Consider the following 26173-nt stretch of genomic DNA (forward strand, 5'->3'; position numbering starts at 1 on the left):
ATTTGTACATAGGCTTACCTCACAATGGTGATGAAGACCGTAGAAACATTCATTTGTTCTCCGTTTGGTTGGTATTGGTCAATATACTTCTTTAAAAATGTACATCAGGATTCTCTATAAAATGCATGAAACAGCATGGAGCACGACAATAAGCACAACACGCAGAAGCAACACTTTAACAATCTTCTGAACCACACTCCAGTGCTGAAAAATCAAATGCTACCTGAATTACATTTTTGAAGTCCGAGACTTGTTCAGGATTCACGTAACCAGCTGACTGCCAGGAATAATGAAGCATAGGGCAGTATACTGCAGCAGACAACTGGTTATGAATAACAGAGTGCATTTTCGTTATAAACACTCAATTTCCCAAGTTAATTTCTGGATTCTCAACAAGAGTCCTTATGTAATATGTTATCCTCCGAGCATATATTTTATATTGCCTAAGGAAATAAATATCCAGAGGCTGGATATATTTAGTTTTTTTTTAGGTGGAATGATCATACGTTCCATGTCTTAGCCTTGGAATGATTCATTTATTAAGGTTGTGTCCTTGTGTACATTCAATGACTCATACAACAGTGTACATTTTTGATTAGCTGCAATATTTTCACACAGAACGTTGGAGAAAAATGTTCTTAAATGGGCTCTAGACATTTTAACACTCGCACTAGCTTCTAGGCTAGGCTAGGCTTACGGGTAAGGTGTCCCATCCTTTTAACTTGTGCAGTGCTCTCCCCACCCCCCTCAACTTGTGCAGTGCTCTAACAGACAAACCACACATTGCACAAACGAATGCTTTTGGGAGCTTTACAGAGATGTAAAGATGGGCCTGTATACAAATTTTGGATACGAAATTCCTGTTCGAGCCAAAACCCTTCCCTTGTGAGAATATTTTCGGACTATAACAGATAATTTGTTTTCTGAATGAGAATTAAACCACCGATGAGTATAAAAGAAACGGGACGACCCAGAAACTGTGAAGGGACGAGTGGAGATGGAACGATCTAGTGCGCATTAGTTTTGGGATCGAAGAGATGGACGAAGGGAAGAGAAGAAGAAGAAGAACAAGATGAAATATGGGAATAAAGATTTAATAAATCTTTGCTTGCTTGGAATGCTTCAGTTTTTGTTAGATTTGTTGGCAATAAATGAAAACTATACGACTTATTTTTACAGGTTTATTGAAAAGTAACTTAGCAGGCTATGAAGACCAAAACATTATTGAAAACATCAAATAATACAAACTAATGTAAGTTCTTAGATTATATAATATATTGCAGTCTGCTCAAAACTCTTCATTCATCTCGTTTCATGCATAAGCGCTGAAGCCGAGGTATAGCGGCGGTAGTACTTGAGGTACGCCAGACATTGCGCTATTGAGGATGGAAAATCGTTACGAAGTTAGCAATTCATGCAAGCGCACAAGATACATGAAAAATTTCATGGGGAATGTATATTGTGATACAGAAGGCTCTCGAAGATACAACAAACAAGGTTTATTCTATTTATGAAACAATATACGCCCCAGAACTTTTAACATTAGTGCATGTTTTTGTTGCATATACTTCATTGTGAAGAATGAGTGACTAAGCAACAGAAAAGAGAAAGGAATTACCATGTCAAAAATTCAACTCGTAAAATCACAGTAATATCAATTCCATGAGTACCTTAGGCATGTTAATAAATATTTATTTACTTGTTGCTAAATGAATATGTAGGTTGGTACATTCTTACGTTCAAATCACCTTTAATCAGAGTAAAAAATTATCCGTTCATTATCATTGGATGATTCAGTTTACTTCAATTCTACACAAAGATATAATCTGTTACGCATATTTTGGTGTTAGAAATTAAACCAGGTATGCCAAAACCCTGCACATTGTGCAGTCACTCACTTTGTGCACCTGTCTCTGTGCGATGTGCAGTTCCTATACCCCTACCTGGAGGGAGTGAATCAGGCTGGAGGGGAGCGCGTCAGGGCTATACTGTACCTGCAGTAGCAGAACAGTTTTTGTTTCTTTAACACAGATCAGTTTGGATGCTGATTGAGCTGTGACTGTGAATGCGTTATGAAAAATAAAGTGAGGAGTCCACAGATACACCTATAAAGAAGAAGAGGAGTCAGGAATCATATAGGATAACATAATTGTTATGTTTTCCTCAGCCAACAATAATAATTATTTTAAAATGAAAGGCTTTCATCAGCCCATGTCGAGGTAATAGTGTTGTGAGAGTTCAGATCAGAATAGTAATGTTCTCAAAATATAATATTCACCGTCGCTTATTTCTTAATCAGTACTCTCACGGCAAAACAAACTTGACAATGGCGTTGGTTTGGAGTCTGTACTAACACAGCCATCAAAGGTTAAGCGGCTTACGACTTCCATTTCATAAACTGGTAAGTGATGAGAATATAGTGAGGAATACATGTGAGGTTCCTGAGGTTGTAAGGAGCGAAGAAAGCAACTATTTGCAAGGCGAAACATTTTCTCGAAAAATATATAAAGGAAAATTTTCCATCTCACGTCACTAGTGTTAATATACTTACATTAATAAAGAGAATGTCTACAGCTTGTGAACTATACTTTTAATTTCTTTCAGTAACGCCTCCAAATTGTGGATACTTGCTCTCAAAGTTTTCCAAATAAACTATATGTGAATTTAAATTCTAAGCTTAATTTATATTATTTATTAATATTAATGTTAATTTATATTGACACACAGGAAGGAAATGATTTCAGTGTGAAAACTTCAAAATGTCCTACTGCATGTAATTAGTTGGGAGTATAATATTTTCTTCAACATTTGTGTACCAATGGTCCCAATAAGTAATAATGCTGGACGAACAATGAAAAGAGTAGGGTATATTACTTTTAAAATAATTAGTACCTACTACTTAAAATGAAATAATGTATTCGTGTTTTGTTTCAAAATTACTGCAATTTTTTTTTCTTCAAATACCATATAAAATCATATTAATAAATTATGCTTTACAAACCACTACTTTGTGAAGTATAACTGAGTTAATCTAATGTTTCTTGTATCACAAATATCAAAATGTAGACACTGATAATAACTGTGTTTTTTTTCCTTCTGTTAACTATATTTATAATGTCCAAATGCCTATTTAATCTAACATTAGAAGCGCAGAATAGATTATTGTACACCTCTCCAGCTAAGAATTGGTAAGAGCGACGCTTGAAGGATGCATTCCGCACAGGCCGGCGATCCGCGCACAAAACTGCACAACCTGTGCCTTATTTCTGGCATGCCTGCTTTAAACGAATCAAAATTTAGCAATCAAATGAAAATTTTTTACACTAATTTAATAATAAACATATTTATTTATTTCTTTACTTCCTTTCTTACTTTTCGTTCATTTCATTCTGCTCCTAAGTCATCTCCTCTTCCATCTATTACTTAATTCTTCTTTATTTATTAATATTGTTCCCTTCCTCTTTTTGCTTTTTCTTTTAATCTATCTATCACTCTTTACCGCTTCCAAATTTTATTGTTTCTCTTCATCCTCTTCCTTCTTTACCTTTTGCTCTTTCACTTTCTCTACCTCTTGTTCTATTTCCCTTCTTCGTTCCACTTTGTACTCTCCATCTTTCTTCTCATCCTCTTGATTCTATTCTTCTTCTTTCCGCTTCCCGCTTCCTTTCTCTTCCCACTATATTCTACGAAATAATTCCCTCTATCTTGTATATTCCATAAATTATTCTTTTAAAAATCGACGAAAAGGAAACGAATGTTTACTATACATGTGCATTGTTACTGGAATAAATGCTATCTGAGTGCAATTAAGACATTTGTGTGATAAAACTGTTTATCAGATCTCTATCATACCATAGCGAAAATATTGGTGGGATATTAATTTTAGATATGTCGCGCAGGCGGATTAACCTGCTTCACGGCCGGGCTGCGTTGGGTGGGTATACTTGGCATTTTCTAGGAAGGCTTGAGCTTCCGCTAGACGTTTCATCCTGTCCACTTAGGGTGCGATGTTTGTTGTACCCTGCTCCATCTGAAAAATTAGAACTAATAGAAGTGTACAAAATACAATTATCTTACAATTAATTTAGTCATTGGCTATATTAAACGTAAATAATTTTATTATTCATTATATTATCACCATTTTCAAACTGCATATTTTAGTGCGGATTCTCATCAGTCTTGCAAATCGAATGCCGTGTAAATTATGCCAATATTATCAAAACACATTCTGTAAATTAACGAGTGGTATTCTGATTGTGAGTAGAAATCTATTTTTATTTTAAAATATGTACCACAAAGCGCATATACAGAATGTTCATTAAGTATGAAAAGTTACCCATAACATCTTAAATTTTAATTGTACAAAGAAAAGTAGTATAAAAAAGTTGTTGAGATAAACCATACAATATAATACCTTACACATATGGAAACACGAATAATTGCAGCCAAGTTGTCAACAGTTGAAATCGTTTCACAAAATTCTGTTTCCTTCTAATTCCGTACAACTAAGAGGAAAAAATTGTTTTACATCAACAACGAAAAAAAGGCTAGAATTTTGTTATTTGGAATACACATATGGAACAACGAATAATTGCAGCTAAATTGTCAACAGTTGAAATTGTTTCACAAAATGCTGTTTCTTCCTAATTCTGTGCAACTAAGAGAAAAAAAATAGCTTTACATCAACAACGAGAAAAGACTAGAATTTTGTTATATGGTATACACATATGAAACAACGAATAATGGCACCCAACTGTCAACAGTTGAAACCGTTTCATAAAATGTTGATTCTTCCCAATTCCGTAAAACTAAGTGGGAAAAATTGTTTTACATCAACAACGAGAAAAGGATAGAATTTTGGAAAACGTATTATATGTCTTTCAAATGTTAAATTTTATATTACCTTGTTAACATGCTTCGACCTGCTATTGGCTATCATGAGAACTGGTTGTTGCTGGTCTTGGCACCTTTTGTTTTATTTCCTGTGGGGGTGTTTTTGTGTAGTGTAATGTGGAATCAAAGATTGTGTGTGTTCTGAAATTGAGTTGTGTGTTGAGAATTTCATTTGGATGTGTTTTTGTGTGTTTGTATATTTCGTATTGTTCTAGTGTGTTTAGTTTCTAGCTTTTTGGTTGGATGTGCAGAATTTCCATGTCTGTGTTGATGTCTCTGTATGTGTGGTTAGAATTTTTGTGATGTGTTCTGCATATGTGGAAGATAGAATTTTGTTATACTGGACACACAATTTAGAACAAGGAATAAATGTAGTCAAATAGCCAATAGTTGACACCGTTCCACAAAATGTTGAGTCTACCTAATTCCTTAAAACTAAGTCGAAAAAAAGTTAAAACAGTTTCACAAAATATTGAACATTCCTAGTTCCGTAAAACTAAGGAATTAGATTGTCTTACAAGAAAGCAACAATAAAGAAAGACTAGAATTTTGTTACGCGGAATACACATATGGAAAATGAATAATTCCAGCTAAATTGTCGGAAGTTGAAACCGTTTCAGAAAAAGTTCAACCTTCTTAATTCTAGAGGACTAATGGAAAATATATATATATATATATATATATATATATATATATATATATATATATATATATATATATTGCATTACAGAACAACAAGAGAAGGCTAGAATTTTCTTCTTCTTCTTCTTCTACATCACGGTTTAGGCCTTCCATTAGCCTGTTCCGGCTCCAAATTGTTGCTGCCTCCATCTTTTCTTAGGTCTTCCTAAGTTTCTTTTTCCTCGTGGTGAGTAATTGTATGCTGCTTTTGGTATTCTATCGTCCGTCATCCTTGTTAAGTGGTTTTCCCAACTTGTTCTGTATTTTACTATTGTTGTATTTAGTTCCTCTACGTTTAGTTGTTGTCTTATTTCTGTATTGTGTTTTTTGTCTGTTCTTTGGTATCCTGCTATTGGCCTGAGGAATTTCATTTCAGCAGCTTGTATTCTAGCTATATGTTGTGCCGTCATTGTCCATTTTTCGGATCCATAAGTAATTGTAGGAACTGCCATCGTCTTATATAATTTTATTAAGGAGTCTTTTCTGGCTTTATTTTTCAAGGTTCTTTTTAGTGTTCCTGTTATATAATTAAACTTGTTTAACTTGTTATTTATATCTGTTTCTGTTGTGTATGTTATTTCGCAACCTAGGAAATTGAATTTTGAAACTTGTTCTATTGCTTTATTTTCTAAAATTATCTTTGCCCGAACTGGATAAGAGCCCTTGAAAGCCATTGCCTTTGTTTTTTCTGGTGATATTTCCATATTGTATTTTTTTGATATTTCGTTTAATTTATATAGCATTCTCTGCATTTCGTCCTCTGTTTTTGCTATTAAAATCTGATCATCTGCAAAGGCTAACGTTTTTATTATCATATTTCCTAAATTAATTCCTCCTGTTGTTATTTGTTTCCATGATCTTATCATGTCGTCTAGATATATATTAAAAAGAGTGGTTGATAATGGACAACCTTGTCTAACTCCTCCTGTTATTCTTATGGGTTCTCTTTGATTTATTTTTATTTTTGTTTTTCCATACATATCTTTAATTACTTCTATCAAATGTAGTGGGATTCCCTTTTCATTTAGTATATTCCACAATTGTGGTCTAGACACTTTGTCAAAAGCCTTCTTATAATGTATGAAAAGGATATGAGTTTCTAAGTTGAATTCCCTTCTTTTCTCGATTATTTGCTTTAAAGTAAAAACGTTATCTGTGCAGCTTCTCCCTTTCCTAAAACCTGTCTGCTCTTCTGATATTATTATGTCGACTATATTTGATAGTCTTTGGCTTATCATTTTCGCATATACTTTATATATTGTACATAGTAAGCTTATTCCCCTATAATTTTCTGGGTTTGTTTTATCTCCTTTTTTAAATATCGATATTATCTTCCCTATTTTCCATTCTTCTGGCGTAGTCTTTTGTTTCCAACATTTGTTATAAAAATTTAATAGCCTTTCTTGAAAATTTCTCGGGGCATTTTTTAATAATTCTATATTTATGTTGTCTATTCCACATGCTTTATTATTCCTACTTTTCTTTATTGTTTCTAACATTTCTTGCATTTCTAGTTCATCTACTTCTATTAATTGTTTATCTGTTTCTATAGTTTCTTCTTCATTTTCTTTATCAGTCCACAATTTCTTATAATAATTTTCTAATTCTATGTCTTGTATAATTGTCAGATTTGCTTTATCTTTTTCTTGGGAATTAAGGTTTCTTATAAATTTATATACTTTGTCCTGTCTTCCATGTAAATTGTGTTCCATTTCTGCTATGTAACTTTCCCAATGTTCTCTATTTAGTTTCCTAGTATATCTTTTTACTAATGCTCTTACTCTATTATATTCTATTTTATTCTGATTATTCTTGTTATTAAGATATTTCAGATAAGCCTCTTTTTTTTCACTCACTAATTTCTGAATTTCGGGATCCCATTTTTTTAAGCCTTTATTCCTTCCTCCTATTTTCTTTGTCCCTAAAACTTCTTTTGCTGTTTTATGTAAGAGTCCTCTAATACATTGCCATTCTTCTTCAATTTCCTCTTTTGGCGCTTCTGCGTTTGTATAATCTCTTAACCTTCTTTTATATAGGTCTTGTATCGATTCTTCTTCTAGTAACTTTATTTTATAGATTTCTTGTTTGTTCTCTTCTTTCTTTTTTGTTTCTTTTTTCCAGTTTCTACACCATTTCTTTTGTATGTTTATTTTGCTAATCAGTAGAAAATGATCACTATGAATGTCGCTTCCTCTAAAGACTCTTGTGTCCCTAACCAGGCTAGAATTTTGGTAAATGAAATACAAAATATTTAACAATGAATGACTGCAGCCAAATTGTCATCAGTTGAACTCGTTTCATTAAATTTTGAACCTTCCTAATTCCACAAAACTAAGGGAAAAAAATCTGTTTTATATCATAGCAACAACACGGAATTTTTTTATCTTTCTGATATAGGAGTACACATTGTCGTTCAATCTGAAATATGCAATGTTGTAAATATTTTGTTTGTCGTTCTACTAGAAGTGTTGATCATGGATTAATAAAAATTTGTCTCACGAAAAATATGAATTACCCAACAAATTTAATTTACACAGATTTTAAAGTATTAACTATGGAAGAAATTTATAAACATAGTTTACTAACTTACTACCACAGAAATCAAATAGAACATAAATCTAATCGACATGAATATCATACTCAACGACAAAAGTCCACTTTCCCATTAATTGAACCTAAATGTCATACAAGTGCAACACTTAAACATGGTCCTTGTTTCGGCCCAAGACCATAATAAAATTACAAATCATTTTCCAAATTTGAAATATTTTAAAATTAAACCTTTAAAAAATAAATTTATAAAATTATTCATGATATGTATTATTAACAAATGGTGTATTTTTTACCTTTTTATTTCTGTCGACGATATTCTTGTTTTTATTGAATGTCATTGGTTTCTGTCTGATTGTCAATTTATATTAAATGTGTTTTTCTCTCTTTTGGTCTTTATTGTTTTCTCTTATGTGTTAGTTGTCGGATTGAATTAAGTTACTTAGTGTATTTAGTAAACTGTCTTTGTAAATTTTATGTTATATTATTGACTAAGACCATAGCGTACACAAGACTGTCTCTTACTGTAGTGGCTAGAAACATTTTTCGTTGTATAGGCTACTTTTGAATTTGTACTCACTTTGCTTACTAGTTAAATAAACATTAAAATAAAAATAAAAATTATTATTGATAGTCATAAAAACATTAAAATATTATTATACTCTATGGACTTGTGTTTTATCACGTATTTTACTTCTGTGACTCATATTTCCCTGGAAATTTTGACGATGGAAGAATGCTTATAAATGTCCACGTTATGATTCAGCGCTTCAGACAGCCCGGATTCGATCTCCATATTGGCCGTAATGAAAACTCTAGTGAACAATATATATATATATATATATATATATATATATATATATATATATATATATATTGATGTACCGAAGTACATATGATATTTCCACGCAGATATTCTGCGTCATCACATGATGAAAGAGAGATGGAACGGAGAAAAATTCTCTCCGGCGCCGGGATTTGAACCCGGGTTTTCAGCTCTACGTGCTGACGCTTTATCCACTAAGCCACGCCGGATACAATCCCGACGCCGTTTAGAATCGTCTCAGATTAAGCTCCATCTCTTGGGTTCCCTCTAGTGGCCGCCCTCTGCACTACGTCATAGATGTCTATGAACGCAGGACCGAAGTCCATACATGTGTTGAGGTGCACTCAGATGAGTGACTGTTTGGCCGGGATCCGACGGTATGGGCGCCGTCTTTAAATCACAAAGTGATTTATTACGCATATCATATATATTTTGATGTACCGAAGTATGGACTTCGGTCCTGCGTTCATAGACATCTATGACGTAGTGCAGAGGGCGGCCACTAGAGGGAACCCAAGAGATGGAGCTTAATCTGAGACGATTCTAAACGGCGTCGGGATTGTATCCGGCGTGGCTTAGTGGATAAAGCGTCAGCACGTAGAGCTGAAAACCCGGGTTCAAATCCCGGCGCCGGAGAGAATTTTTCTCCGTTCCATCTCTCTTTCATCATGTGATGACGCAGAATATCTGCGTGGAAATATCATATGTACTTCGGTACATCAAAATATATATGATATGCGTAATAAATCACTTTGTGATTTAAAGACGGCGCCCATACCGTCGGATCCCGGCCAAACAGTCACTCATCTGAGTGCACCTCAACACATGTATGGACTTCGGTCCTGCGTTCATAGACATCTATGACGTAGTGCAGAGGGCGGCCACTAGAGGGAACCCAAGAGATGGAGCCTAATCTGAGACGATTCTAAACGGCGTCGGGATTGTATCCGGCGTGGCTTAGTGGATAAAGCGTCAGCACGTAGAGCTGAAAACCCGGGTTCAAATCCCGGCGCCGGAGAGAATTTTTCTCCGTTCCATCTCTCTTTCATCTAGTGAACAAAGCAGATTTCCATAGAAGTTTTCTCAGTGTAATTCCGTTTGCCTCTTTTATACCAATACTCTCCATCCTCCTCTCCCCATTTCATAATCTACAATAGTTAAAATTAGGCTGGGGTTAAGTCGGAAATAGTAAAAGTCTCAAATTAAAAATAATGTTGATATAAGAAACATGTATAAATATAAAAAGAGTTAGTTAATTCTTCTTGTACTGATACGAGATTTAAGGTTTTTGGAGCTCAGGATCAAGAATGAGGTAGGATAACCACCTGTCAGCATCGTATTCACAAATACCATTCGAATAGGTTGACTAGACGTCCTCTTTAGTCCGGACATGTCCTCCTTTTTAGGCCTTCGTCCGGGGCCGGGCGGATTTAAAAAAAATCAAGAAATGTTTTCCTTTTTGTAACTTGTATGTCTGATATTTTGAAATTATCTGATTTAATGCCTTTTGCAAGTAATATGCCTGTAGGTGGCAGCGGCATCGACGGAATATACTCTTTGCCAACGATTATAACTCTCTTTGCTCCTCCTTGTTACGGTCGTTGCTCAGAGTCCTGATCTCATAAACAGATTGCTCAGCCTTATAGGCTTTGAAGGCAACAACTTTTATAAATTTCACTATACTGCCATCTAGCGACAGTAGAAGAAGTTACATTATAACTCCCATTTGAATTGCATCGGGCTACTGTACTTCCCTCTAGCGGTCGTTACTAATCGACAGTTGCGATCCTGGTGGTTGTTCTCTTCTACAAGTTATCGTTTTAACACTGGAATGGGCAGTCTCTTATATATGTGGTCTCGGCTCAGAGGTAGCTAGTAAATCGAGAGATCGAGGTACGAATGTAAATCTAAATAAATATTTTCTGTTCTCTTTAATAAATTATAGTTCCCTTGACTTTCATATGTAGCTAACTGAAAAATCATTATTATTAAGTTTTTTCATAATCTTTTTGTAATAAAATAGATATTAACATATATTAACGTACCTAAATATGTAATGCAAATATTTTGTAATAAAATAGATATTGACTTAATTTAAAGTATGATATAGGCTTAAGCCTAAATCTAATCTGTCCTCTTTTTTCGAGCAATGTCCTCCTTTTTTAAACTTTGTGTCCTCTTTTTTATCGATGTGAATTTGGTCACCCTACATCCGAACCACCTATCAAACTGGAACAATCATCGCTTATTGGGCGCACAAAGGACCAATACAAACCTAAAAGCATGTACCCCTCTGCATCTCGGAAAGTTAGCCAGCTAGTCAGAGCGTTTAAAAATGACAGTTTGTATGCCGCAGTGAAACGTAGACTTTTTCAAGATAAGTTCTGCTTTGAGCTTAGACTGCTCTAATGGAGGAAAGTACTGTAGCTGTCCTCATCCGAACCTTCATAATATAAGCCAGCGCGTCCTCATTTCAGTTGCACTGTAAACTACAGTCAGAGGCACATTCAGCTTACCGGCATTGTAACCGGCTGTAACGAGCGTGTTTGTTGGGGAGATCCGACAACTCTAGCGGGGGAGGAAAACGATTCGGCGGTGATTTAGGCCTACAGTCTCGTATAAATAAGGCGCAGATAAGAGGTAATAGGAAAACGTTATGCTGGGCTTATCTTTTATCAAAGCATAATATGATGAAAATGATATCCGCCTTTCTGGATGCAAGAAGCACATCGGTATAGAAATAAATATGTAACTAAGTAAATAAATACATAATCAAATAAATGTTTCTCTATATACGTTCAACCTAGACGATAATTTTTACAGACATCTGTCTGCAAAACCATCAAGGGCAACTATTTCAGTAATGTACGAGTATAAGTCACAATTGATCCCTTTTTCGTGATTTCTCGGAACATACCTGTGAATGTTGCTGTTGTGATCGTTCTCCTTTCCTTTCCTTCTTCAAGTACTCGGCATTTACGAACAGTCGCATGGTGAAGTGGTAAAAGAGTTCCGCAAAACTCAACAGACTGGCGCCCACTAGGAGTCCAGCCGCTCCTCCCATAGACACTGAAGTCACATTTTACAAATATTGTAACGAGTGCGTGGACATATAATATTCAGTATTTTATCTACTACTGTTGTATATATTGGATCATTACTACACAGGGTGATTCACGAGGAGTTACGCCACCAGGGCCTTCGATAGGATTTATGGGCCCCTGTGCAATATTGTCCTCGGGCCCCGTTGGAAAAAAAAAGTTATAAAATGACAAGTTACCAATTATTCTGACCATAATAATTATTTGCAAAATAAATAAAAGATAATCCCATACACAGATACAAATCTAAAAATATACACTTTTGTTACTATGAAAACGTTTAGCAAAATTTCACATTAGCACAATATATTATATTCATCACGCTTCTTTTTCAGTAGAGCCTACATAGTATGTTACTTGACGAAACTTTCGTCTTTTCGTTGTCGTTTGTTTCGTTTTCATAAAACACTATCCTTAAACACTGTAATTTCTGACTTGCAGGTCAACATCAACAAACAACTCTCCTTGACTAGATTGATGCAAAATCATCAATTATATCATCAAAATTTAAAGACCTAGCAAGATCGCTCTCCAGACTAAGGAGGCCAAGGTTACTCAGTCTTTCTTGACACATTGTTACTCTGAATACATTTTTATTTCCTTTATTTTGTTTGAAGTTGGTGTGAAATTGAGCGTTGCTAGTGAAGGTGCAGAAAATAAACCAATCTCAAGCCCGTCTGTTCAGGTTGTCAAAAATGAAGACAGTTCATGCTTAGAAGTGAATACTGATCGTTGTGGCTGTTTAGAAAAAAATTCTGATAACAGTAGTATTGAATCAGAAAAAGCAAACAATAGTAAAAATGGTGTGTTAATATGTGCAAGTGAAACAAATTTACACACACCAGTTCCTAACTCTGAGCCATGGCAAGTAACATGCGACCTTGGAAAACTAAAAAGTGGCAAACAAATTGTGTCATTGAATGTGTTCTTCGAAAAAGTACCCCCAACCTGCGTAATAACATTCTAAGTGACGGAACAAGAGCTTTTCCAGTATTATTTTCAAAACTCAAGAATGGAGAATGTGTTCCCAGAGACTGGCTAGTGTGGAGTGAAACAAATCAGTCACTGTACTATTTTCCTTCATTTGTTTCACTCCACACTAGCCAGTCTCTGGGAAGACATTCTCCATTCTTGAGTTTTTTTAAATATTGTAGGCCTAATACTGATTTTTGAAAGGCTCTTGTTTTCGAACAACACATTCAATGACACAATTTGTCTGCTGCTTTTTAGTTTTCCAATGTTGCTCAATTTCACACCAACTTCAAACAAAGTTCTACTCCCTTTCTTAATATCTTCCAATTTTTCTGTCTCTCCTTGCGTTTCTCAGCTCCCGACTTATGCTTCTACTTACTAGAAAAACGACAACGAAAAGACGAAAGTGTCGTCACGAAACATACTATATAGGCCCTACTGAAAGGGAAACGTGATCCTGCAGTTTGGATTTGGGAGTCCACTAGCATATTGCAGTGGGCCGGCAGGGATTGGTAGTTAAGAGGACAAGCCAATTGAACGTTTTCAGTACAAGCGACGGGGACATATTTCAGGAAAATCCCAGAACCCTCAAGTGTCGTGTCGATGATTGTTAACGTGGAAACGATGTTCTATTATATAAAAGTTAAACATTTACATAATGAAGTGGTAATTTGTACTAATTCTGCTATTGTTGGTTAATTTGTCAGATTCATGTAACAAATGTTCTTACAAAATTTTATAGTACTGGTATGTATTCGTGATAATAAAAAGTAATCAGACTCACTTGATCTGACGGGCCCTTACTGCTCACGGGCCCATATGCACTTGCCCCCTTTGCCCCCCCCCTTCTCGGCAGCCCTGACCGCCACTTACGGAGCTTATTTCTTAAGACATTCTGAGCAAAAACTGTCATATTGTGTCATATTCTTAATGTTTTCAGAGTTACACTAATTTGTAGTTGTTAAAAATACTTTTTATTCTTTGGTTGTATGGGTAGAAGAATAGGCCTATTACAAATAGAGAATGGACTATTCAGAATTATTCTTTCTTTAATTGGCTAGTATTCTCAAGCTAAAAATGTGTTGTTAATTCCTTACATCAGACGCGGGCAAACTGGTAATCATGATTACATCCGGTAGCGGGGAGGGTTCTAACTTCACGTTCCTCCCACCAACTTCCATCCCCTCTGTAAGCGACCCTTAGTCGATGTGACGGATTGTTTTTGCGATGTTAAATACTCATAAACGCCCATTCTAAGTAGATTGGGAAGAAAAGTTCTTCTGTTGTGTTCATATAGAAAATATGATATGCTTACTATGCAACAAAATCGTTACAGGAACGCACAGAATCAATATACACAGACATCATATACATGTCATAAGAATCATAGCTTAATTAAGGTAAATAATTGTAGTTTGAAGTTTAATACCTACACAATAAGCTAAAATAATAATATTAGCTAGATCATTTTTCTGTTTTAAAAAATTAAAAAAAAAATTCGCTCTGTTTTTTCTATTTTCTTTTCTACTTCTCTCTATTTCAATTTATAGGGCCGTAACATACGGAGCAGCTTGAAAAATTAAAAACCGAAATATTAAATAACCAGAATAGATAGGAGACGAATGCATTGACTCAAAAACACAAGAAAATTCTTGCCAGTTACATAGTTGCACGGGAAGTCGCAAAATCATTGAAACCTTTTAGTGACGGGGAATTTGTTAAAACATGTTTAATAAGTGTGGCGAGTGTTATGTCTCCTGAACAAAAGGAACAATATGAAAACATTAGTTTGTCTCATCGTACTAACTATAGGGTGAAGAATAGAAGATATTTCATATCTGGTGGATGAGCAATTAAAATCTAGTATTTCCCAATTCATAGTGTATACACTAGCTTTAGATGAAAGTTCGGACATTGCTCAGTCAGCATGGATCTTAAGGTAATTATCGTTCATTTTTATATCAACTTCTTGTAATAAAATGTGTACAATTAATTCAATTTTAAAACATTGATGAGAGCATGATTAACACACGGCAGAGATAATGTGTGCTCATACCTTATATTATGTTTCTCTTACAGTTAGCCGCTTCACATGTAAGGGTGAAGTACATTCCCCTCCCACACAAACTCTCCTCTGTGTGGCGGGTAGTATCTCAAGATCTGCCCACCACTGCCTTAGATGCTTTCTACAGGTTTTTTGTTTCAATTTTTAACTAAAAATTACATTATTCTTAAGCACTTAACACAACAATTCTTACAGATCACACGACTTTCAGCAACTTGATTCTTCACAGTTCAATTTTGCATCCTAATACACAGTTTTAAAGAGTTTACAAGAATGACGTGATTTGTAACAATTGTTCTGATAAATGCGTGAGAAAAATGTAATTTTGTAGTTAAAAATTTAAAAAAATTTCTGTACGAAACTACTATTGAATTCACAACAACACATTTTTAGCTTCATAACACTAGCCAATTAAATAAATTATACCTCTGAATAGTTCATTCTCTAATAGTAATATTCTTTTCCCTTAAAACTAAAGAATAAAGGTATTTTTAACAACTTCAAATTAGTGTAACTCTGAAAATATTGACAGCAGGACTCATGTTTATATGACATTTTTTCTTCGAAAACATGTTCCGTACGTGGCGGTAACTCCTCGTGAATCGCCCTGCATATCAGGACCGACTGCACATGTCCAGCCTGCCGATGCAGCATCTTGCTCCCGAGGCTTCCATCTATCAACTTACCCTCAAAATGTGAACTACTATAGTTCGCTTCACTTGTACACGCTTTGCTTGCATTTATATAAAATCACTTATCACGTGCTGGTGTGTAAAATACAGTTACAGTGCGTCATTTCCATACCTATAAAAGAACGTCTTTTTCTATGTACGAGTTATTTTATATGGGTGAAACCTTTCGAAGATGGGAACACGAGCATCCAAGATGAGCCTTGTAGCGGTCGCTCTCGAACTGCCTCCACGGAACGCAACAAGGAAACGTTAATGAGTTCTGGGATGCATGTTGATTGAATTTCTTGAACATGGACAGACCATAAATGAGCCCTTCAGTAAAATAGTGGGTCATGTCCATAATGTCACATTTCGAGAAAACTGTATTTGTTTACATAAATTGCTTTATATCATACATTATAAAATAGCATACACACTATAAGTACTTTATTAGTTGCAAAAGAGAGTCAGTAACATAACAAAATGTAATTGTAAATAAAAATGCTTTTGATTGGTCGTAGTGGTACAAAATCGCTGTTCTTCTTATTGCTAAATGGCGAAACTTTCGGAGAACATTGGTTCACGTCCATTTTATTCAAGTCCAAGTTCACACCTGTGGAGTAACGGTTAGCGCGTCTGACGGCGAAACCAGGTGGCCCCGGGTTCGAACCCCGGTCTGGGCAAGTTACCTGGTTGAGGTTTTTCCTCAACCCAATATGAGGAAATGCTGGGTAACTTTCGGTGCTGGACCCCGGACGCATTCCACCGGCTTTATCACCATCTCATTCAGATGCTAAATAACCTAAGAAGTTTATAAAGCGTCGTAAAATAACCTACTAAAATAAAAGAAAAATAAATCCATCCACTGTTCACAGCATACAACTTTCATGACATAACATAGCACAACACTAACTAAATCACATTTCCTTTGCACTGAACACTTTAGGCATTGGTTTCATCATCCTCCTGTTGCTCTTCAGAAATAAAAATCACATCTTCATTATCTTCATCCTGGGATGTAAGATTCTGGAAAAAGCTTCGGTGCACTGATGGTATATAAGGAAGACGTTGCTTGAGATCCTACAGTTTAGCGTCAATGAGTTCTTTTCCTTCTGAATATTAAATAACTGAACCGACACAGTTGTGGATGAAGAGCGACCTTTTTTCGTCTTGAAATGTTGGCAATCTACCGAGTTTCTAAGTCATTTAATGAGTCCTTGAATTTCATCATCATTGGGTCTCTAGATTGTATACGTAGACACTGAATGTGTAACAATTTAACCTGTTGTCCATCAACAGTCTTATGTCTGTTAACAGCAACGTCTTTCACCCAATTAGCAAGTGACATAAAATCGTTTTTCTGCATTTTCATAACCTTCAATGGTTTCTTTTTCTTTACTTTTGATGCCAATGCCATCAAATGGTCAGGAATGTATAAGTCATGCTTGTGGCGAGCTCTTTCAATCACACCAAAATCGGCATCATTTGGCAGAAAACTGTGACCTATTCTCATAAATCTTTGTTCAAAACTTCTAACTCCTTTGCTGATAAGAAACAATCCTACCATAGCCATCTTGAAGTTTTGATTTTGGCCTCCGCAACTGTCAGAATATGTTACAATAAGTTTCACACCATTCTATAACCTTTCCTGACAATACTTCATTACACATGAACCAATTTCATCTGGTCCTCTTGAAGCCATTGCTACATGCCACGTAAACATTGTACACAAATATATGTTATATTATAGCATTCTATACTTATTACTTCCAGAATCACTGAAATCAGTAAAATATACTTCTGAATCCGCCATTTCAATCAGCTGTTTGACATGGCCCACTACATTACTAAACAAAATGTTTCTACTTCTTAGAAGTACACAAAGTATGGCAGCAGATAGCAGGGAAATTCACATTTCTGGTCATGATCCATTTTTTACTGATACATATGCTTTTGAGCTTTCAGAAGATGTACATTATCTTGAAATGCACCAAAAGTGGATATGACCCACTTTTTTACTGAAGGACTCAAATGCTGTCCACTATATTCAGACAGTTTTGAAGCTCCGTCGTGCATTGCACGAGAAACGCCCTGGAAAGGAGACCATCCTGCAACACGATAACGCGTGGCCTCACACTGATCGTGTCACCGTAGAGAAAATCAGAACATCTGGGTGGGAAACTCTTCTGCAATTGCCCTACAGTCCCGATTTGGCACCCTCCGACTACCGTCTTTTCAGTTCTGTAAAGAAGCAGCTGCGAGGCCAACGCTACGAGACGCTGGAGGACGTCCGGAAAGCAGTGCATCAGTGTCTTCGGGAAGACGAAACGGACTTCTACAGCAAGGGAATTTTCAAACATATTAAACGGCGGGAAACATTTGTGCAAAGAACTGGAGACAATGTTGAAAGTAAGAGAAAAGTCTGTAGATTAAGATGCTGTACCTGGTTTGTCTAAAAAAAAAAAAAATAAAATTTATAACAATGGGTTGATCATAACTTTCAGTAAGCCCCTCGTAATAATAATAATAGGCCTAATAATAATAATAATAATAATAATAATAATAATAATAATAATAATAATAATAATAATAATATATTAAAACAGAAAGTGGGCCTACTAATAAAAGGATAAATAAGGAACTGTGATAGACATTTACCACCGAATTGATTTACTTCACATAAGGACATGATAAAAATAAATTTGTCAGACCTCTGAGTGTACAATAAAGGCTACTTACTTACTTACAAATGGCTTTTAAGGAACCCGGAGATTCATTGCCGCCCTCACATAAGCCCGCCATCTGTCCCTATCCTGAGCAAAATTAATCCAGTCCCTACCATCATATCCCACCTCCCTCAAATCAATTATCCTCCCATCTACGTCTCGGCTCCTCCAAGGTATTTTTTCCTTCCGGCATCCTAACATCACAGTCTAATATAGTCTAATATATATAGCCACGAAACTCAATAAGTAGTAAATGTGCATCCGTAGATAGTTGCTAACCACTAGGATCGCTACCATCGCCAAATTACAGGCAATACGATCTCGATTTCATGCCCTCTTAGCCTCAAAAAATTTTTCTAAGCACCTTATTCTCAAACACCTTTAACCTCTTTTCCTCTCTGAAAGTGAGTGTATAATATAATCATTCTAGTTTTTGTTTATTTGTCATGAGTTCGTTTTTATACCAGGCAGCATTAAACTAGATAAATAATTATCTTACTTGTTAAAATAGATCACTTTGAGAACGACACTGACAATTCTTAGCGGTGTTGTCGACATACAAGGGTCAGTAGCCTGTATAATGGACTGTCCGAAACTTTATAGACTTTCTAGCCTTGTGTCGATGACGCACTTACACCAGAGATAGAGAGTTTTAATTAGCCTACGTATATTAATAATAATTACGTACCTACAAGATCAAGTTTTCTTCTTACAACAGTCCTCTTAAACAATTCTGTTGGTAGGTGATTCAGTACTATATCTAGTTCAGAAAATCCGGTCTTAGACCTGCAGAATAAGAAAAATACTATTCAATAAAATTATTTTTAATAATGACCTTTTTAAAGCTTATGAACTAATTGAGCTATCAAGTACATTCACAGAGACAATAGAATTTTTGCATTTACTTTGAAAAAATATGCAACAAAAATATTATACCGGGTGTCCCAAAAGTCCCTGCATTAAATTTAAGGGATGATAGTAAGTGTCAAAACAAACTTTTTATTTTTCACGCAACTTAGGATCAGCGTCGAGTCCTTAGCCCGCTTGACTGCATTATAATTGGGAGCGCTGTGTAAAACAAAGCAAACACTCTGCTGGATAGATTGCTGCCCGCCCACTCCGTGCACTGTTAGAGGAAGTGCTCAAAGTAAGCGTCATTGAACCCTGAACAGAGCTCACAGCGACAAACCATTGCCTGTCGATTCTCTTAAAGACCAGGGATAGCACGTATGGAGTCCACTGCGGCTTATGTCCCACTTATCTACAAGAGTGGCGTACATTACCATATTATGTCCATGACACCATAAGAACTTCAGGCTGTGAGGTCAGGGGATCTTGGTGACCAAGCAACAAGTCCGCTATAGCCAACCAATCTGTCTGGAAAAACATTGCCCAGGAATGCACAAAACAGTATATGTGAAATGTGTTGGTTGGCCAACATGCTGCAACCACATGCCTTGCTGTACCGCCGAGAGAACCTTCTCCATTAAAGGGAAAGGGTTTCTTGGAGAAGGCGCAGGTAGGTTTCGCCATGGAGACGGGCCAAAAGTAAGGCGGGACCAATCACCGTAGCAGGTGAACAAATAGCACTCCTGATTCTAACGCCGTCTAGCGTGCTAAAGATGCAACGCCGACCCTAAGTTGTGTGAGAAAATATGTTTGTTTTGGCCTCTTCTACCAACCACTAAATTTAATCCACGGGCTTCTGAGATAGGCCCTGTTTTGCGTTTTATCATATTATCGCAAATATTTCGTATAATTGAGGAAATGTTTATACTGAAACGTAAAGAATATTAGAATATTATACAGGTTAATGTGAGCAATGCCACTCACGTCTCAGTGTACATAACTGGAGATATCACGCAGTCGTCCCAAAACGAAGAGAAAGAAGGTGAGAAAGAAAGTTGGTAATCTGAGCAAAGGAAGAGAATAAATAAAGACATTAAGAGGATATTGAATAGGAGAAAAGACAGAGAGGATAAAGATGATTGAAGTAAAGGGAGAGTAGGAAGAAGATTGTATGTGGAGAATGGTTGGGGTGAAACGAGAGGTGAAAGAAGATCGAAAAAGAAGGATGGTTGGGGTAAAGGGAGAAGAGGAATAAGATCGTTAAAGGAATAAGGTTGAGGTGAAAGGAGAGAGGAAGAAAACTCTAAAAGAAGAACGGTTGTGGTGAAAAGAAAGGAGGAAGAGGATCGTAAATTGAGGATAGTTGGAGAGATGACAGGAGGAAGAAGATCGTAAAAGGAGGATGGTTGAGATAAAGGTAGATGAAGAAGAAGAAGATCTTAAAAGGAGGGTGGTTGGGTCGAAAGGAGAGGAGGAAGAAAATCGTAAAAGAAAGATTGTTGGGTGAAAGAAGAAGTGGAATACCGTAAAAGGACGATGGTTGGGGTAAAGGGAGAGGAGAAACGAGATTGTAAAAGAAGGATGGTTTGGGTGAAATGCGAGGAGGAAGAAGAACGTAAAAAGGAAGATGGTTGAGGCGAAAAGAGAGGAGAAAGAAGGTCGTAAAAGGAGGATCGTTGGGTCAAAGGAGAGGAGGAAGAAGATCGGAAATGGAGGATAGTTGAGTTGACAGGAGAGGAGGAAGGAGATCGCAAATGGAGGATAGTTGAGGCGAAAGGAAAAGAGGAAGAAGATCGTATAAGGAGAATAGTTGTAAAGGGAGAGGAGAAAGAAAGTCGTTAAAGGAGGATGGTTGGGGTGAAAGGAGAGAAGGAAGAAGGTCATAAAAGAAGGATGATTTGGGGTGAAAGGAAAGGAGGAATAAGATCATAAATGGAGGATAATTGGGGAGAAAGGAGAGAAGAAAGAAGATCGTAAAGGAAGGATGGTTGTGGTAAAGGGAGAGGAGGAAGAAGATTGTAAAAGGAGGATAGTTGAGGTAAAGGAAGAGGAGGAAGAAGATTGTAAAAGAAGGATGGTTGAGGTAAAGGAAGAGGAGGAAGAAGATCTTAAAAGGAGGATGGTTGGGGTAAAGGGAGTGGAGGAATAAGGTCGTTAAAGGAATAATGTTGAGGTGAAAGAAGAGAGGAAGAAAACTGTAAAAGAATGATGGTTGGGGTAAAAGGATATGAGGAAGAAGATCGTAAAAGGAGGATGGTTGTGGTAAAGGGAGAGGAGGAAGACGATCGTAACAGGATGGTTGGGCTAAAGAGAGAGGAGGAAGGAGATCGTAAAGGGAGGATGGTTCGGGTAAAGGGAGAGGAGGAAGAAGATCGCAAAAGGAGGATGGTTGGGGTGAAAGGATAAGAGGAAGAATATTATGCATCTTGATTACACAACTTTTAACACTGTATCACTTCGGAATATGTATTATATGACATTCTCGTGTTAAATTCTATCGTACCTGGTTTACACGTTTCGACCTGTTATTGGTCTTCTTCAGAACTGGCCGTTGCTGGTCTTGGCGCCTCTTGTTTTGTTTCCTGTGGGGGTATGTTTGTGTAGTGTAATGTGGAGTCAAAGAGTGTGTGTGTTCTGAAATTGAGTTGTGTGTTGAGAATTTTATTTGAGTGTGTTTTTGTGTGTCTGTATATTTTATATTGTTCTGGTGTGTTTAGTTTCTGGCTTTTTGGTTGGATGTGTAGAATTTCCATATCTGTGTTGACGTCTCTGTAGGTGTGGTTAGCATTTTTGATGAATTCTGCTAATGTGGAAGTGTTTTGTCATTTTGTTATGGCTGTGATGTGTTCTTTGTAACGTGTTTGAAATGATCTGCCTGTCTGTCCTATGTAGAAGGTATTGCAGGTGTTATATTTGAGATTCTATACGCCTGTGTGGTTGTATTTGTTTGTCTGTGTTGTGTGTGTGTGTGTTGAGATGGTTTTGTAGAGTATTATTTGTTCTGTATGTGATATTGCAATTTATTTTTTTGAATGAAGTTGCAATTTGTAAGATATGTTTTTGTTTTCGTATGTTAGTGTGATGTTTTTTTTTTTGTGTTCTTGTGTTTGTGTTGCATTGTTATGATTTTTGTGGTTATGTTTTGTCTTTCGTATTATGTTGTCTATTATGTTGGGGTTGTATCCATTTTCTTGTGCTATGTATTTGATTGTGTTTAGCTCTTCTTTGCAATCACGTTGGTTTATTGGTGTGTTGAGTAGTCTGTGAACCATTGTTCGAAATGCAGCTTGTTAGTATTGTTTTGGGTGGTTGCATGTATTGTGCATGTGTGTTGTTGTTGTTGTTGTTGTATACTTTGAACATATTAAAGAAAACATCTACACCACTGACATCATCACAAAACAAAACTACTTCACATACAATAACAAATATTACACTCAAACTGAAGACCTACCCATGGGATCGCCCATTTCCAACATACTAGCAGAAATATTCATACACCACATAGAACAGACATACATACTAAACAAAGACAACAACAAACACGCAGACAACATCATATATTGGCACAGATACATAGATGACATACTAATAGTATACAAAGGAAACAAAAGATATATCCAAAACTTGCATCAACACATAAACAAAATACACCCAAAGCTACACTACACATTAGAAACTGAAAACAACAAATCCATAAATTTTCTAGACTTCACAGTAAAAAAAGTAGACAACAAACACACATTTAAAGTACACAGAAAACCCACAACAACTACAACAACAACACATATACAACACATCCAACTACCCAACACAACACAAACAAGCTGCATTCCGAACAATGGTACACAGACTACTCAACACATCAATGAACCAACAGGATTACAAAGAAGAGCTAAACACAATCAAATACATAGCACAAGAAAACGGATACAACCCCAACATAGTAGACAACATAATACGAAAGACAAAACATAATCATAAAAATCATAACAAAGCAACACAAACACAAGAACACAAAAAAATACATCACAATAACATACGAAAACAAAAACACATACAAGATTGCAACCTCATTCACGAAGTTAAATTACAACATCAAATACGGAACAAATAATAATCTACAAAAACATCTCAACACATAAAGAATACAAATCAACACAACCACACAGGCGTATACAAACTCAAATGTAACACCTGTAACAACATCTACATAGGACAGACGGGCAGATCATTTCAAACACGTTACAAAGAACACATCACAGCCATAACAAAATTATAATATACTTCCACACACGCAGAATATATCAAAAATGCTAACCACACTTACAGAGACATCAACACAGACATGAAAATTCTACACATCCAACCAAAAAGCCAGAAACTAAACACACTAGAAAAATATGAAATACAGGGTGTTTCAAAAATACGAGGCATAATTTCAGATATGTATTTCCCACATGTAGACAATCAAAATAGTTCATTACAACATATGTCCGGAAATGCTTCATTTCGGAGTTATGGCATTCACAACATTGAAATTCACCGGAACGTTTTTCTTTCCGCAGGTCGTTGTCATTACAGAAGATGTTCTAAACGTCCACCTCCTGCTTGAATACAGACCTCACATCGATGTCTCATTGACCTGCGAACACGATCCCAAACTCCAGGAGTATTGCGTATGTCCTCAGAACATGCCACAATTCGATTCCGAAGGGATTCCAAATCATGCACCGGAGACGAATAAACCAATGATTTTAAATGGCCCCACAAGTAGAAATCGAGAGGGTTCAGATCAGGTGAGCGTGGAGGCCAAGCAATTGGGCCACCTCTACCTATCCATCGATCCAAGTACCGGCGAGCCGTACGACTGAAGTGTGCAGGAGCGCCATCATGCAAGAAGCGAATGTGTTGACGATTGATCAGTGGAGTGTCTTCTAAAACATGAGGTATGGTGTTTTCCAGGAAGTTTGTGTACGCCTGCCCCGTAAGTCTGTTTACAAGTACATGGGGTCCAACTAATCGATCACCAATGATACCGGCCCACATGTTGAGGGAGAACCGCACCCGGTGATGAGATGGAACAGTTGCACGTGGGTTTTCATACGCCCATACATGCTGATACACTGTGGAAATTTGTTATGCCATCTCGTGTGAACTGTGCTTCATCTGTAAATAATACTAAGGCAGGAAAGTTCGGATTTACACCACACTGCTCCAAGAACCACTGACAGAACCTAACTCGTGCAGGTTAATCTGCTGGTGACAGGGCCTGTACACGTTGCAAGTGATAAGGATACAATTGATACTCTTTCAACAGTCTCCAGACAGTCGTATGAGGAACATTGACTTGCAACGCTACCCTTCGTGTGCTGATAGAAGGAGTCATGTTCACAGCCTCCAGAATCTCCTCCTGTACTTCTGGAGTTGTAGATCTTGGTCGTCCCCTTCCCAAACCAGGAGAGTTAAATTTTCCATACTCGCATAGACGGTAATGGAGACCTACAAATGTCTTCCGATCTGGACATTGTCGCTGTGGGTACCTCTCCTGGTACAAACGACGAGCCAGCGCAGCATTGCCGTCCGCCTTACCGTACATGAAGTGTATCTCTGCCAGCTCTTGATTTGAATACATGTCGCACAGTCTAACGCCTACACAACACTGAATGTAACCTTCGCCTCGGAATGAACTGTCAGAGTGCCCTCTTAATGTCTCCTTTGACGACAACGACCTGCGGAAAGAAAAACGTTCCGGTGAATTTCAATGTTGTGATGGTCATAACTCGGAAATAAAGCATTTCCGGACACATGTTGTAATGAACTATTTTGATTGTCTACATGTGGGAAATACATACCTGAAATTATGCCCCTATTTTTGAAACACCCTGTATATAGACACACAAAAACACACCCATGAAATTCTCAACACACAACTGAATTTCAGAACACACATACACTTTGACTCCACATTACACTACAGAAACACGCCTTCACAGGAAACAAAACAAGAGGCGCCAAGACGAGCAACGACCAGTTCTGAAGAAGACCAATAACAGGTCGAAACATGTAAACCAGGTACAATAGAATTTAACACGAGAAAGTCATATAATATTCCGAAGAATATTATAGATGGAGGATGGTTGGGGCAAACGGGGAGACGAGGAACTAGCAGAAGAAAGAAAAAAAGTGAGCTAAAAGGAGTTGAAGTTGAGAAATGGAGGCTAAAGAGGAGGCAAGAAGTTACGGAAATGGGAGAGATATGCCAAAAATTAAAGAAAGTGAAATGCAAATCCAGGTGGTAAATGGGGAGTTAGGAAATCTAATTTGCTATGCCCAGGATGGTCTCGCTAAAGCAGTGATACAGGTATAGATACATAGGGCATTGGAAGGAAATGATTAGTCTGCTGTTCTAAAGAAGATCAAGGCTGAATTCATAGGGCTTTAGTCCCATAGGCCAATGGTTCTCTAACTTATTAGCACTGCGAACCCCTTTTCCATAAATGAGTATTTTCACGGACCCCTTCAAAGTCGTCAGTGGAATGATGGGTAGTTTATACAGTATTTTCGAGTTAACATTAACCGAATACGACTAGTGATATTTCTGTTATATTTTCCAAAATTGAATATATATTTTAACTGTATATCTGAATTAAACGGAACATAAATGATATAATACTGCTCTACGTTTTGAGACCACGCCGCCTTTCACATGTCACATTTTCCTTACGACGCCCCGCCTCCGTATATAAAAACCTGAAATGGGATTTTGTGATTTTTTTTTTTAACTTTAGAGAAAGAACATTAGAATAAAATAGATATTGTACACGTACTGAAAATTT

At 36.6% G+C, this 26173-nt stretch overlaps 1 protein-coding gene across 1 annotated transcript in view; it reads right to left on the minus strand.

Annotated features, from left to right (window-relative positions):
• Positions 1–1184: 1184 nt before the first annotated feature.
• The window catches only part of LOC138697985 (pickpocket protein 28-like), a 42971-nt gene continuing 17982 nt past the window's right edge, over positions 1185–26173 (minus strand). The window contains exons 4-6 of the mRNA XM_069823624.1: positions 19174–19271; positions 11868–12019; positions 1185–4030 (exon numbers count right to left, since the gene is read on the minus strand). Of these exons, the coding sequence (XP_069679725.1) occupies positions 3998–4030; positions 11868–12019; positions 19174–19271 (283 nt within the window). The 3' untranslated portion in view covers positions 1185–3997. The remainder of the gene's footprint in view (positions 4031–11867; positions 12020–19173; positions 19272–26173) is intronic.

The sequence above is a fragment of the Periplaneta americana genome, chromosome 1 (genome assembly GCF_040183065.1).
Source record: "Periplaneta americana isolate PAMFEO1 chromosome 1, P.americana_PAMFEO1_priV1, whole genome shotgun sequence".
Classification (NCBI taxonomy): Eukaryota; Metazoa; Arthropoda; class Insecta; order Blattodea; family Blattidae; genus Periplaneta; species Periplaneta americana.